This window comes from Leopardus geoffroyi, chromosome D1, assembly GCF_018350155.1.
Source record: "Leopardus geoffroyi isolate Oge1 chromosome D1, O.geoffroyi_Oge1_pat1.0, whole genome shotgun sequence".
Lineage (NCBI taxonomy): Eukaryota > Metazoa > Chordata > Mammalia > Carnivora > Felidae > Leopardus > Leopardus geoffroyi.
This window is the reverse complement of record NC_059329.1, coordinates 12,332,739-12,348,901: the sequence shown is the minus strand read 5'-3', so window position 1 is coordinate 12,348,901 and position 16,163 is coordinate 12,332,739. Positions and strand designations below refer to the sequence as shown.

Below are 16,163 nucleotides of genomic sequence, written 5' to 3'. Positions count from 1 at the left end.
GCAGTACATGACACATCCTCAGCCAACATCATACTCAGTGATGAAAAACTAAAGCCTTTCTTCTAAGATCAGGAACAAGAAAAGGATGTCCAGCTTCATCTCTTGTATTCAACATACTACTAGAAGTACTAGCTGCAGCAACTGGAGAAGACTAAGAAATAAAGTTATCTAAAATTGGTAAGGAAGATGCAAAACTGTTACTATTTCTAGATGACATGATACCATATATGGAAACCCTAAAGATTTCAACACACTGTTAGAACTAATGAATTCATCAAAATTCAGGATACAAAATTAAGAATATAATCCCACTTAAAATTGCATTAAAAAGAATAAAAAACCTAGGAATAAATATAACCAAGTTGGTGGAAGACCTATACTTGAAAACTCTAAGACCCAGAGGAAGGAAACCATGCTCATGGATTGGAAGAATATTGTTAAACTGTGCATTCTACCCAAAGCAATCTACAGGTTCCATGCAATCCTGATCAAAATACCAACAGTTTCTTTTCCCACAGAACTAGAACATACACTCCTAAAATACTCATGGAATTACAAAAGTCCCCAAATTGCAAAAGCAATTTTGAAAAAGAATAAAACAAGAGATCTCAGAATCCCATATTTAAATGTATACTACAAAGCTACAGTGGTCAAAAATATCAACACATATCAAGGGAACAGGGTAGAGATTCCAGGAATCTACGCATTTATGGTCAATTAATATATGACAGAAGAGGCAAGAATATACAAAGGAGAAAACATAGTCTCTTCAATAAATAGTGTTGCAAAAACTGGACCACTTTCTTACACCATAAACTCAAAATGGAAGATCTGAAACCATAAAACACTTAAAAAATAACCTGGACCCTAGCCTTAGCAACATTTTATGGACATCTCCTCAGGTAAGGGAAACACAGCAAAAATGAACTACTGGAATTATGTCAAACCAGAAGATTTTGCCCAGTGATGGGAATTTTCAACAAAATGAAAAGGCAACCTATTCAATGGGAGACAGTATTAGCAAATGATATATCCAATAAGGTATTAATATTCAAAATATATACAGAACTCACACAACTCAACACCAAAAATAATACTAACCTTATTTAAAAAATGGGCAGAGGACCTGAATAGTCATTTTTCAAATAAGTCATACACATGACCATCAGACACATGAAAAGATGCTCAACGTCACTCATCATCAGAGAAATGCAAATCAAAAGCACAATGAGCTATCACCTCACAGCTGTCAGAACGGCACCGAGACAAGAAATGACAAGTGTTAGCAAATATGTGGAGAAAAAGGAACTCTAGTGCACTACTGGTGGGAATATAAATGCCCCCTGTAGGCAAAAACAATAGGAAGATTCCTTGAAGGTTAAAAATAGTAATACCTTGGGTCACCTGAGTGGCTCAGTCGGTATAGGTCATGATCTCGCAATTTATGGGTGTGGGCACTGCATCAGGCTCACGGGTGTCACCGTGGAGCTGTCTTGCCTCTCCCACCATTTGTACCCTCTCTCTCAAATAAGCTTTAAAAAAACATAGACAAGCCATCCAGTAACTGTACTTCTGGGTATTTACCTGTAGAAAATGAAAACCCTCATTCAGAAAGACATATGCACCCTTATGTTTACTGAAACATTACTTACATGAGCCAAGATATGGCTAAGTGTCCATCAATTGAAGAATGGATAAAGAAGATACAAGGTACATACAAAATAGAAGATTACTCAGCCATGAAAAAGAATGGAATATTGCCATTTGCATCAACATGGATGGAACTAGAGGATATTATGCTAAGTGAATTAAGGCAAATACCGTATGATTTCATTTATATGTGGAATCTAAAATATAAACAAATAAAAACAGAAATCGACTCAGAACTATTGGTTGCCTGAGGAGAGAGCAGAGTAGGGATAAGCATAACACATAAAGGGGACTAAGAAGTACCATCTTTCATTTATAAATAATAGTTTATAAATAAATAACAACTTTGTATAGTGACACATGGTTACATGGACTGTGGTGAACATTTTGTAATGTACAGAAATGGCAAATTCGCTATGTCATATACCTGACAGAAATATAACATTGTATATCAACTAAAGTTGAAAATAAATTTTTAAGTTATTTACATGTCTTTCAAAATTATCAGTTTCAATAATACTGATGATAATAGGCAAATAAACATTACAATTCATAACTAAAATGACTTGAAGAGGTTCATTTCATTATGTCACATACCTGGTAATGTCAGCTTGGGTCTGGTCTAAACTTACCGATCTCATTCTATCAATGGAACACTTCAATGAAATCCTTATACTCTGAACTATCACTGATCCCGTTAAAGTCACCAACAGAGACTGAGCAAAGAATAAAGGGAATCAGACAGAAACCAGACCCGCTGACCCCACCCAGATCTTTCACCCGCATGAACACCACCCCTAGTGCTGCACACAGCACAGCACCATTCTCCACAGTAGGCGGGGGAGGGGGGGCAGTTAGACATCCTAACGGAGGTGAGGGGCCCCTTGGGATGCAGGAAGGAAATTGGTGGTGATTCCCTGAGGGCTGGGATCTGGGATGTGCTCCCCATCTCAAAAAGCAGGCACGACACGAATGGAGGCAGACTTCAACAACAGCACCTACCTTGTCAGCTTCAGTCTGTTCTGGGAAGGCCAGGTCTCCATCTCTCCTGATCATCCACCCCAGTGAAGGAGTATTCTGGAGGGCAAGGAGCCAAGGCTACGATAGGGTTATTTTCAATGGTAAATTTGTTAATGGAACTACTCATGTCTTCATTGAATTTGGCCTGACCCCAAACTCACGTATGAGCTGTGGGAGTACTTGTATACCCAAGACCAAGAAGCCTTCTACTACCTGAAACCTCAGCACACACACTGTGAGGCTCTGACTCACAGGGCCACCAGGAATTGAGAAATGTCTTATCTTGCTGTGAAGGAAAAAAGCCTTTTTGTACACATCAATATACTTTTAGATACCCGGGAAGTTCTGTGGGCAGAGCTACATTCAATTAATATTGAACACAACACTTTCAGATAGCTGTCCTACTCGATATGTGGAGTGTTTAGGAGACCCCTTTTTATGATTTCCACTCCCAAGGTTGGCATTCTCACCAAAATGTTCCTGCCCAAAGTGGAACTCCGTATCATATGTACCTGTACTTTCCCGTGAAAACACACATCCTTTACCACAGACCTAGGTCTTACAAAATATGCTCAGTGTAAAGGTATTCTGATATGTGTTTAAAATGTTATGCCAAAAAAAAGGATCCTTTGATGAAGTATGGAACGTCCATGTACGTTCATCCCCTATATCAAATTGTGTAAATTCTACCTCTTAAATATCTTTTGCATTTATCCACTTCTCTCCAAGCCTAGTGCTGCTGAGTTCAGATCATCATCATCTCATCTAGATTACTTGTCACAGCTTTCCTCCCACCAACTTTACCCTCCCTAATCTGTTGTCTATACTGCATCCTAAATAACCTTTCCAAAAATCCAACTTCTACTGGTCATCTCCATTTGATCTCAAGATCAGATATTCCTCAGCATGTACTGCTCAGGCTGAAGGAGTCCATACTCCCCAGGTTGCGATGTAGTGATTCTTAAAATCCCCCTAACAGTCCTCCACAAACTGGGTTGAAAGCATATTTCTCCTATCAGAGCTGCATCAAGGCCATGCCTTTCTTCCCTTACTCACAAACAGATGCTCACTTCCTGGCCTCCTGGATCTCTAGTAAGCTGGAAAATTTCATTGCTTAGAATGAAGTATCAGGGTCTCTTCATAAGCCACTTTGCGAAGGGTAACTAGGTACCACCACAAATCCTTGAACTTACGGTCCGAGCCCTGAGAAAACCTGTCAGTTCCAGACTCCTTTGCTCCTTTAATAACTTCCTGTAAGTTTCAAGGGCTCAGTCCATTTCCTCTTTTCATTCCTGGGGATTCACTTTTCCTAAGGTTGATGACAGACTGTAATGTTAGCTTCTCAACACCTTTCTTGGTGGTTTTCAAAGTCAAGTTTGCAGTCTTCCTCCCTTACACTTTCAAAAAATATGCTGAGAGGAAGTAAAGTATGGATAGCAAACACGGAAAAACAGCACACATTTCGGGTCTTACGTACTTTTCCAGGTGTTGATCTGTGGTCTCTGAAAGAAGTAAAAATTCAGTTGGGTTTCTGGTCTTTCCCTTTTATCTCTGATGGTGCACCTCACCAAATCTTTTCCTACCCACTAACCATCCTGAGGCCTAAAGTCACAGTAATGGATGAAAATGTGATCTCTTCCTTCTTCTGACTTGAACCTAAGGAGTCATCCACAGCAGGAAATTAACTACCACTTCTATCCGTTGTACCTAGCACCTGGATCCCCGTTCCCCCTTTATCCCCTCTCTGCTTGCTATCACTTACATACACATGTACACAGGTTTGAAACAGTGAGTCAAAGGGAGGATAAGAGCTTTGAAGCAGGAAGGTAGTCTTTCATCAGCTGGAGGAAAGAAATACAATGAACATGGATTCATGCATCAGACTCAACACCACTTTCTGCCAGCCACTTCGATAGATAATAGGGAAATAGCAGATCAGAAAAATGCATTACCTTCCTTGATAAGGTTTACAATTGTCAGAAGGCAAATTTCTAGGAAAAAATGGGAGGTAAGCACAGCAAGAAACATGTACAAAGAAATAAGCGGCAACCCTGTGACAAAAGGTCTGCGGACCATGCTGAAGAGCCTGAACTCCTCAAGGAAGCGGTTGGGATTTTAAAGAGTAATGAATAGTTACATTTGCAACTAGAAAGGGTGTTCTGGAAGTTGTGTTGAAAAATTTAGGTGGGGTAAAACTGAGACAGCTTGGTTATTTAGAGGCCCACATTAATCCAAGAAAAATAGTACATGAACTTCAAAAAATGATGTGGAAACGAGAGAAGACAACTTGCATATCAGGTAAATATTTTGAATCCCAAATTTCGAGGACACACTGATTGCATGTGGCAGATGAGCAGAGTGGCCCTGGACTTGACGTGCTCTCAGAAAGGGAGAGAGTTTTCCAAAATGCGAATCCACGTACAATGCCCAATATATGCAAAACTCACAACAATAATAGTTGCCAGTTGTAGAAAATTTTAAGTTATTTCTTACAAGCAAAAGAGTTCTATTACCTGTATTGTGCGGACAGACAGAAGGCCAATTTATGATCTTATTTTTTGAAGGTGCAATGTGGCAGGTGAAATGATGAAACCTCCTAAAGTCATTGACATCTCCCAGTGTAACAGTAAGTTTGCTCTGTCCTATGGTAGGTGGTGCTTGTCCTGGATCTTCCAAGAGTCATTCTTACACAGGGGGATGGTGATCAGTACCAGTCCTAGTAATCATGGATTTCCTGGAGCTCAAGTCCTAGCAGGTGTCTGTGGTATCAATCACCTTGTATTTTAAAGAGAGAAATCAGTTCAAAGAAATTATTTCCAACTCGTTTTATAGCAGATTTCATAGCCATTGTTCCTAAAGGGAAAGTATCAATATTCTACATTCATATTTAAACATGGTAGTGCATCTCCTAGAGTTGGTGATTCTGTCTGGGGCACTGTGCAAATGTCTTTGATGGTTACCCACGGCTTCAGAGTTGGAACATTTTGGTTTGGTTGGCCGAATTCTCTGTTGGCATAACTTCCTAACCTTTAGTTTATGCACTTAGCAATTTTATATGGAGTTTCCATTTTATTAAATGGGTTTTAGTGGCAACTGTAAAGCCATGTTACTTAGAATAATGTTTAGACTAGGCTTTAAAATAACTTTCTTTAAAGCTTATCTGAGTTTACCAATAACATTCATTTTGAGATTTATTTCAACTAATGATTTATTGCCTAATATTTATTCATGTATTCTGCAAATGTTTATCAAGGTTCTAATAGATATGAGGCATTATGGGCAAATGGAGAAAAATAAATGTTCAGCAAGGTTGCAGTCTGAAAGACATTCAATGTAGCAATTCTATAAAGAAAGTAAAAGGTAGAGGGCTTATGTTTAAGTTTATATTTGACTTAGCCCTGAAGGATATCTGTAGACAAAGAATGAGGCAAAAGAGAAAACTCATAAGGATCATGAGTAGGATTGCCAGGCTTAGCAAATAATAATCTAGGGTATAATTTAGATTTGAGTAATTTTTAATTTTTTATGCATATTACATGAGACAAAGGGTAAACACTGCATGGGAAATTACTAAAAAAATTTATTGTTAGAAATAATTCAAGTTTAATTTGGTATCAATAGGCCAATGGAGTGGAAGTATTTGAGGAAATACAGCAAAGGAAGAGACTAGAAAAAAGAAACTAAATCATGGAGGTTCTCATATACTATGCTGAGAATTTGAGGGTTCATTCAGAAGGCTTTTGAAAGCTACAAAAATCAACTAAGGAAGAAAGTGATACAATCCACTTTGTGCTTTAAAGGGCCATTTCACAAATTTGACAAAATGTGTATGACCTACAGAAAAAATGTTTTAATGTTACTAAGGGATATAAAATAAGGGTGTTTTTTTCTTCTATTTATATACATTTTGTTGTTGGACGGGATGATGTGATGTTGAAAAGGTGTCATAATGGCTTAAAATAATACAAATATCTCATCTTGCAGTTCTGTAGTTCAGAATTCAAATATCTGTCTCACTGAGCTAAAATAAAAGTTGAGCAGGGCAGCATTCCTTTCTGGAGGCTGTAGGGCAGAATCAGCTTCCTCACCTTTTCCAGCTTCTAGAGGTGCCCTTGTTCCGCACAGCCTCCTTCCTCCATTTTCCAGAGCTACGACAGCAGGCCAAGTCCCCCATAACATCTTTCGGATCCAGTCTTCTGCCCTCCCTCTCCCACTTTTGAAGACTAATGAGATTTAGGTTGGTCCCCCCTAGATCATCCAGGATTATCTCTCATCCCAAAATCCATGCCTTTCATCACATTTGGAAACTCCCTTTTGCCATGGAAGGTAACACATTCACAGGTCCCAGGAATTAGAATGCAGATATCTTAGCAGAGGGGGGGGATGCTAGTCTCCCTGCCATAATCTTTAATCAACAAGTCTAATGGAATCTTAATAATTCTGGAGTAGGCTTAACAGTATATTGATAATAATGTTAAGCAAAATAAACATTAAGACTAATCATAAGAAAATTTGTCATAGGGGCACCTAGGACCTCATTGGACCTTCAAGAGTCAGTTGAGCATCTGACTCTTGATTTTGGCTCACGTCATGATCCCAGGGTGGTGGGACAGAGCCCCACAACAGGTCTACCCTGAGCATGGAGCCTTCTTAGGAATCTATCTCCCTTTCTGTCCCTCTCCTGCTTGTACTTCCTCTAAAATAAATAAAATGAAAAAAAATTTTAATTTTAATTAAAAAAATTTGTTATATATTTGAGATAGTCTTTCAAAGCACTTAGTTTGACACATGGCAAAATGAATACTCTGACACATGTATATTGTACAAGATATGGTTTACAATAATAAGCACAAAGGCTATCTTCCTACCAAAGTATGCCAGTACATTAGGATTATTAAGATTCCAGGGTTATGATCGTCAGTCATCCAGGCGCAATGCTATCAAACCTCATAGAACCCCAAACATGTCACACTGAAGTTTTCATATATTTATAGGATTATGGAAACTCTCATGAGCAAGCCTAATCACTACGACTTAACAATTCTTTCAGGTAATCCTGGAATAGCTAGTTCAGAATTTTCCAATTCTTCCACTAGCACCATTTTTCCACTTTGTCTGTAGGTTACAAACACAGTACAACCATGCTTATGAATATTCTGTGGAGACAGACAGCCAGAGACTGCAAGGCCTCTGGGGGTGCTAAGCATGCAGAGTAAAGCAAAGACTGGGTGTGGTCCTCCAGGACCCATTCTCCCTTCCTTCTGTGGTAATAAAACACTGCAATTTTAGCTAGGCCCGTGATCACCCAACTACAGGCTGTCTTCCTTGAAGCTGGTGGTAGCCATAACTAGGTTTTTGACTGGATTATGAGTGGAAGTGATAGGGGAAACTTCTGGGTCATGCCTTTAAAAGTAAAACACCTTGACCTCTGCTTCCTACCGGCTGAACTCTCGATGTAATGCTGAGAGATGAAAGATCCATGTTAGACCATGAGGCTGAAGTCATAAGTTAAGAATAGCACCTCCATTGTGACGGTGGTATCATGGGTGCATGCATATGTTCAAACTCATTCAACTGTATACATTAAATACATGCAGTAATTTGTATGCCAAGTATATCTCAATATAGCTATAAAAAATTAAAAAGTTAAGATTATCATACCTTCTCAAAAAAAAAAAAAAAAAAAAGGTAGCAGAACAAGACAGAAAGTGTCCTTGAAAGCATGTAATATCATATCAGCCCTGGCTTGCTCAAGTTAGGACTGTTTTGTGAGGGATAAATAAATGTATATGCTTAAGTCATTATTATTTGCTTTCTAGATAATACAGAATATGATATCAGTATAGAAATGTTTTGTAACAAACCTAAAATACAAGGCATGAACTCAGTGGTAGGGGAGGGGGCCATGTACTGAGTGAAAAGGAAACAAGACAGGTAAAATATCTGAGGATTTTCATTATGCCATAGCAAAACTTTCGGTGCACTGCTACCAGCAATGCCTTGGAAAGCAGACTCTGTGCCAACAGAGCCTCTAAATCTAATGGAACTTGCTGGAAAATCTCAGAATATTGCTTTGCACTGTCGGCTGTATGTTAGTTTTTGTGAAATCCTATCTAAATATATCCATTCAAGCTACGTATTTCATAGTGTTTGGACTTTTTAAAATGCGGACATACTATATTTTAAGCTATTTTTTTAACAAAAAAAATATTCCTATAAAAATTTCATAGAAAAAATAAGACCACTGCTTCACTAATGGAGCAAAGGTAAGTAATTTGGTACAAGGACACCAACTGTCAGATCACTAATATTCAGGTTAGAGACAAAAGCCTAAGTCACTAAACAGTCTGCAGTAATGGCAAAACTTCAAAACTTAGCTAACAACCAGATTTGGGAGAAAACCAACAAGGAGGAGTCAAGATGACTCAAAATCTCAAAGAAATACATAGAAGTGGCTAAAACAAAGCTGGTGATCAAAGAATAGTAGGAGGAAGGAATTAGGAAACAGGAGTATGAGAAAGAAATCAAAAAGTGAAGGACAGAGAAAGATTAGATATTTAACTTACGCCAATAAAATCACTTACCACAAGTGTCTCTGTTATTAGAGTGAAAAATTAAAAGGATAATGCGAAGTCAGAATGAAGACTCCTGTCCCCAGTGGTTATACTTCAGAAGGAAGGTGGATTACATTTTGTAACCAGATTCAGTTAAATACAATGGAGATAAATGGCTCTTTGAAAGGAACATTCATTTATCTCCTGGGAGACTCTACCTTGCATCACTGGATCGAATACTTATCCAAACTTGTAAAAAAGTATGTAATTATGTTATATTATTTTAGAAATTCAGGCTGATATTAAAGTACTATTAATGAGATCTCTATTCTCTCACTTTGATTGTCTTATTTTCAACTTCATTTCACTTTCTAGGTTTGAGCCTTTTAATTTAAAACGTTTTATTCCCATTTTCACAAGAAATGGTGTTTCTCCTTATGAATTCCAATGAAAACTTTACATTTTGATTGATATTTCACACATACGAACAGATAATCTACCCCAAAGCGTAGGATGTTCCAGTAAGAAATAATCTAGATGGATGACTATTTTAAATGATAGAATAATCATTGCCTTCAAGTTAAAATTTTATTTTTTTATAAACTTTTTTCATCTTCCCGGAACTGGAATTTTTAAGAAGCATTTATTCTTGGGTGCAGAAAGACACATTCAGATTCAGTGGCAAAAAATATAGGTACTCTTTTGTCACCCTTCAGCTCTACTCTGGGATAGACGAGGGTTATATTCCTCAGGAAACTGATGGGATATCAGATGACAAAAGCACAGCCATCGTCATCACACGTGGCCAACACTTCAGGCCCCTCCCCATTGACATTTTCATTTGCAGGGCCATGAATGCTCGAGAAGCTATTACACTACTATTCCTAAGAAGCCCAGCCACTAAAGTGATCTTTAAGACAGAAAACAAGAAGATGCACATACACACAGTCAGGTTTGGAAACTTCCGTGGTTGCATTCAATATCGTACCATGAGGACATTTTCAAAGATCTCGGTGTGTATGTCACTGATGCCTGGGACATGACTATTACACAAGGCACTAATAGTGTCTACCTACATGACTATGTAATTAGCAATCAGATCAACATGTTTTAAAACTCCATTTGCTAAAGCATAAATATACAAAACCCCTAGAACCAATCTCTACAAATAATTTGATTTGTATTTCAAAGAATCCATCTGGACAGGGGAAGGGCATTTAAGAACAAACACAAACAATGTAGGATGCAAAGCCAAGAAAATCAGACATGAAGAATGATTATACCGTCCCTGGAGATTGTCTACATGTGATAATAAATGTTCATATTCCTTAAGCAGGTTTGGGTCATACTTTCTGTTACTTGTGGCTGAAAGCATCCTAACTTGACACTTTCTTAGGGTAAAAGAGAATAAACATGTGATCGTCTTGATGGTCTAAAACATACATTATCTAACATTTTCTGTAAAGGACTAGAAAATAAATGTTTTACACTTTGTAGTCCATTCATCTCTCTCACAACTGCTCAATTCTTCCATTGTAGGGTGAAAACAGCCATAGACATGTAAATGAATGAGTATGGCTATATTCCAATAAAACTTTATGACAATGATAGCCAAATTTCGTATAGTTTTATTCTTCTTTAGATTTTCTCCCAGCTTAAAAAAAAATACAAAACCATTCTTCAACTTCCAGGGAAAATGGCAAAGTAGAAAGATCCTAGGCTCACCTTGTCCCATGGATACATCTAAGTAACGCCCACATCAGTATAAATAACCCAGAAAAGGACCCAAGGACTGGCAGAACAGACTCTCCACAGCTAAATGTATAAAAAAGGCCACATCAAAGAGGGTAAGAAGGGTGGAAACACAGGAGCCAAACTCACCAATGGGAGAGGGGAAAAGAACAGACCCCACACCGGGTACCCAGGCATGGGGAACTACACTGGGAAGATGAATCTCCATATTTGGCTTTAAAAACCAGAAAGGCCTAACTTTGTGAGCCCCCTCAATCAGTGGTGTTAACACCTGGAACTTTAAAAATCAGCAGGCTCAGCTCAGGGAGAGCCAAAGGGTGACAGGAAAGGGAGTCCCTGCCTTTAAAGAGGCAGCACAACAAACAGCCCTTTTGAGATACAATAGACAAGCAGCAGTTTGAAAAATGCCTGGGGTATACAGGAGGGAAATTTGTTTACTAAACTCAGAGTATGTGCTGAAGGGGTAGAGATCTTTGGGAGACTTCTCTAAGACAAAAGAGCTGGGAGATGCCATTCCGTCTCCCACCTCCCAGCTTAGATACACAGACATCTGCCAGAAACAGCCCAGCATGAAAACCCTCCACCTAGCTTGCTAACAGCATGCCCTATGCCCACACTCTTCTGTGGACTCACCCCGTACAATCCAGCATCAGTGGGAGTTTTCCCAGGTGGCTGCAGATCGCCTCTTGTGGCAGAACAGGCAGGCCCTGTTGGTACCTTGTGGTCTGCCCCTGTGTTCTCTTGTGGATCCATCTCCTCCAATGTGCCCTTGGCAGGAGTCCATCCAAAGCAGTGCTACAAACATGGCAGTGTGCAAGCAGCCCCAAGAAGGAGCTAGCACAACACCAAAGTGATTCCTGCCCCAGCAAGGGGGGAAGATAACCACACACACCTCTCCAGCTATGGACCCAGTAGTGGGCTGGGGGTAGACATCTGGTCTCACTACAGGCCCCACCCACCAACAAAAGCTTCATAGGAGGATGACACAGGAACAACACACTGCATTTTGGTTCTACCTCAGCTCTGGCAAATGCCTGGTCTGACTCAACTCAAGCCCAAGGCAGCCCCAGACTGGCCCACTAATAACACAAGGACTAAACTCTGCTTACAATGAGCAAAGAGAACAATTGCAGATAACTGGACTAAAGGCAAACATACACCAGCCCAACAGTAAGGTACACACAACACACACAGGAAACATGACTGAGTGCCAGGTTCTGGTGAACAGGGGAACACTGCACTGCAGGACACTGTCTTTTTTATTAAGGCCACTACTTTCAAGAGCAAGAGAATGTAGCTGACTTCCCTAACACATAGAAACAGAAACAGTGAATTAGAAGAAACGAGGAGGAGCGGGGCGCCTGGGTGGCTTGGTCGGTTAAGCGTCCGACTTCGGCTCACGTCATGATCTCACGGTCCGTGAGTTCGAGCCCCGCGTGGGGATCTGTGCTGACAGCTCAGAGCCTGGAGCCTGTTTCGGATTCTGTGTCTCCCCCTCTCTCTGCCCCTCCCCTGTTCATGCTCTGTCTCTCTCTGTCTCAAAAATAAATAAACGTTAAAAAAAAATGAAAAAAAAACGAGGAGATAGACAAACATGTCTTAAATGAAAGAATAGAACAAAATCACAGCAAAACAGCTAAATAAAACAGAGATGAGCAATACACCTGATAGAGAATTTAAAGTAATGGTCATAAAGGTACTCACTGGACTTAAGAGTGGAGGATCTCAGTAAGACCTTCAACAAAGAGACGGAAAATATGAAAGAGAACCAACCAGAGTTGAAGAACTCAATAGCTGAAATTTACAATACACTGCAGGTAATAAATGGTAGAGTAAAGGAAGCAGATCATAACAGCAAGCTGGAAGACAGAATAATGGAAAGCAACCAAGCTAAACAGGGAAAAGAAAAAAGAACAATAATAAATGAGAATAGGTTAAGGGAACTCTGCAACACCATCAAGCATAATAACATTTGCATTACAGGGATCCCAGATGAAGAAGAAAGAGAAAAGGGAGCAGAAAATTTATTTGAAGTAATAGTAGCTCAAAACTTCCCTAAACTGGAAAAAGAAACAGACATCCAGATCCAGAAAGCACAGAGAAACCCAAAAAAATCAACCCAAGGAGGTCTACACCACACAACACATAGTAATTAAAATGGCAAGAAGTCATCATAAAGAATTTTAAACGCAGCAAAAGAAAACAGTTACATACAAGGGAAACCCCATAAGGCTATACACTGATCTTTCAGCAGAGTTTTGCAGGCCAGAAGGGAGTGGCAAGATACTGTCAAAGTGCTAAAAGGAAAAAATCTGCAACCAAGAATACTCTATCCAGCAAGGCTATCATTGAAAATAAAAGGCAAGATAAAGAGTTTCCCAGACAAACAAAACTTAAAAGAATTCATCACCATTGAACCAGCCTTATAAGAAATGTTAAAGGGGGGATTCTTTGAGTGGAAAGAAAGTACCATATGCAGAAGTAAGGAAAAAAAATTCACAGGTACACATGAACATAAAAGGTAGTAGATTAATCACTTACAAATCCCATATGGAAGTTAAAGCACAAAAAGAGTACAATCAAGTACATCTGTAAAAATCAGTCATGGGATTCACAAAATAAAAGAACATAAAGTATGACACCATATACCTAAAACATGGTAGGGGGAGAGTAAAACTTCTCTCTTTTAGAGCACTTTTAGAATGGGTTCAATCATAAGTGACCATCATCCTAATATAGACTGCTATATGCACAAGATATTATATATAAACCTAATGGTGACCACAAATCAAAAAACCTGCAAAAAATAAAAAGGAATCCAAGTATGTCACTTAAAAAAGCCATCAAACCACAAGAGAGCAAGAGAAAAAAGGGGCAGAGAAAAAGTACAAAAACAACGAAAAAACAAGTGACAAAATGGCAATAAGTAATACCTAACAATTATTTTGAATATAAATGGGTTAAATGCTCCAATCAAAAGACATAGGGTGACTTAATAAAAAACAAGACCCATTCATGTACTGTCTACAACAGCCTAATTTCAGACCTAAAGATACATGTAGATTGAAAGTGAAGGGATGATAAAACATTTATCATGCAAATGGAAGTGAAAACAAAACCTGGGGTAGCAAAACTCGTATCAGACAAAAGAGACTTTAAAACAAACACTGTCAAGAGCCAAAGAAGGACATTACATAATCATAAGAGAACAAGCCAACAAGATATAACAATTGTAAATATTTGTGCATTCAATATGAGAGCACCTAAACATATAAAGCAGCTGTTAACAAACATAAAGAAACAGGTAGTAATACAATAATAGTAGGGGAATTTAACACCTCACCTATATCAGTGGATAGATCATCCAAACAGAAAATCAACAAGGAAACAATGGTTTTGAATTACACATTGTACTAGATGGAGCTAACAGATATATATTCAGAACATTCCATCCACCCAAAAACAGAATACACATTCAAGTACACATGGAACATTGTCCAGAATAGATCATATACTGGCAAAAAAAAAAACAGTCTCAACAAATTTAAAAAGATTGAAATCTTTTCATGCATAATTTCCAACCACAATGGTATGAACTAGAAATCAACTGCATGGAAAAATCTGGAGAGAACACAAACACATGGAGGTTAAAGAACATGCTATCAACATCAATGGGTCAAAGATACAAAACAATCAATGGGTCAAAGATACAAAACAATCAATGGGTCAAAGATACAAAAATACTATTTTGAAAGAATACATGCACCCTGATGTGTACAGCAGCATTATCAACAATCACTAAATTATGGAAAGAGTCCAAATGTCCATCAACATTTGATGAATAAAGGAGAGATGTGGTATATACGTACAATGGAATATTATTACTCAGCCATCAAAAAGAATGAAATGTTGCCATTTGCAATGACATGGATGGAGCTAGAATGTATTAAGCTAAGTGAAATAAGTCAGAGAAAGACAAATACCATATGATTTCACTCATATGTGGAATTTAAGAAACAAGACAAAAAACAAAAACAAAAACAAAAACAAAAACAAAACATGGTGGCAGAGGTGGAAAGACAGGAAAACCAAGAAACAGACTCGTAACTATACAGAACAAACTGATGGTTACCAGAGAAGAGGTAGACAGGGGTTATGGGTTAAATAGGTAATGGGAACTAAGGAGGGCACTCTTGATGAGCACCAGGTGTTGTATTTAAGTGTTGAATCACTAAATTCTATGCCTAAAACTAATATTATACTGTATGTTAACTGATATTTACATTAAAATGTGGAAGAAAAAATAGATTTTAAAATAAAATTTTTAAAAAACCAACTGATGAATGAAGAAATCAAAGAGGAAATTTTAAAAATACATGGAGGGGCCCCTGGGTGGCTCAGTTGGTTAAGCATCTGACTTTGGCTCAGGTCATGATCTTGCAGTTCATGAGTGCGAGCCCTGCATCAGGCTCTGTGCTGACAGCGCTGAGTAGGGAGCCTGCTTCGGATTCTGTGTGTGTCTCTCTCTCAAAAATAAAGAAAACATCTAAAAAAATAAATAAAATTAAAACAAATAAAAATACATGGAGATAAATGAACATAAAAAGACAATGGTGTGAAATCTTTAGGATGCAGCAAGTTGTTCTAAAAGGAAGGTTATAACAATACAGGCCTACCTCAAGAAGAAAAGTCTCAAATAAAAATCCAATCCTTATACCTAAAGCTAGAAAGAGAAGAAGCAAAACCCAAAAGCAGGAGAAAGAATGAAATAGCAAAGATTAAAACACAAATGAAATAGAAATTAAAAAAAAAAAAAGAACAAATCAACGAAGCCAGGAGCTTGTTCTTTGAAAAGATAAAACTAATAAGCCTTAAGCCACACTCATCAAAAAAAAAGGAAAGGGGCATCTGGGTGACTCGGTCAATTAAGTAAACGGCAAGGTCATGATCTCACAATTCATATGTTTGAGCCTCTCATCAAGCTCCATGCTGATGGCACAGAGCCTGCTTGGGAAGTTCTCTGTCTCCCACTCTCTCTGCCCTTCCCCTCTGTTCAAGTTCTCTCTCAAAAATAAATAAACAGACTTAAAAGAAAAAAGAAGAGCACTCAAAATCACAAATCAAAGAGCAGTATTAACAACGAACATCACAGAAATACAAAGGATTATCAGAGATTATGAAAAATTA

The 16,163-nt window shown here is 38.3% G+C and overlaps 1 protein-coding gene across 1 annotated transcript; it reads left to right on the top strand.

Moving 5' to 3' along the window:
• The first annotated feature begins 938 nt into the window (after positions 1–938).
• On the top strand, positions 939–10,338 carry NXPE1 (neurexophilin and PC-esterase domain family member 1). Its single transcript, XM_045486550.1, is given in 12 exon segments — positions 939–992; positions 2,261–2,488; positions 2,490–2,582; positions 2,584–2,690; positions 2,692–2,831; positions 2,834–3,017; positions 5,235–5,296; positions 6,923–6,996; positions 9,276–9,491; positions 9,829–9,906; positions 9,908–10,214; positions 10,217–10,338. Coding segments are annotated over 12 exon segments (1,665 nt in total).
• Positions 10,339–16,163: the final 5,825 nt, after the last annotated feature.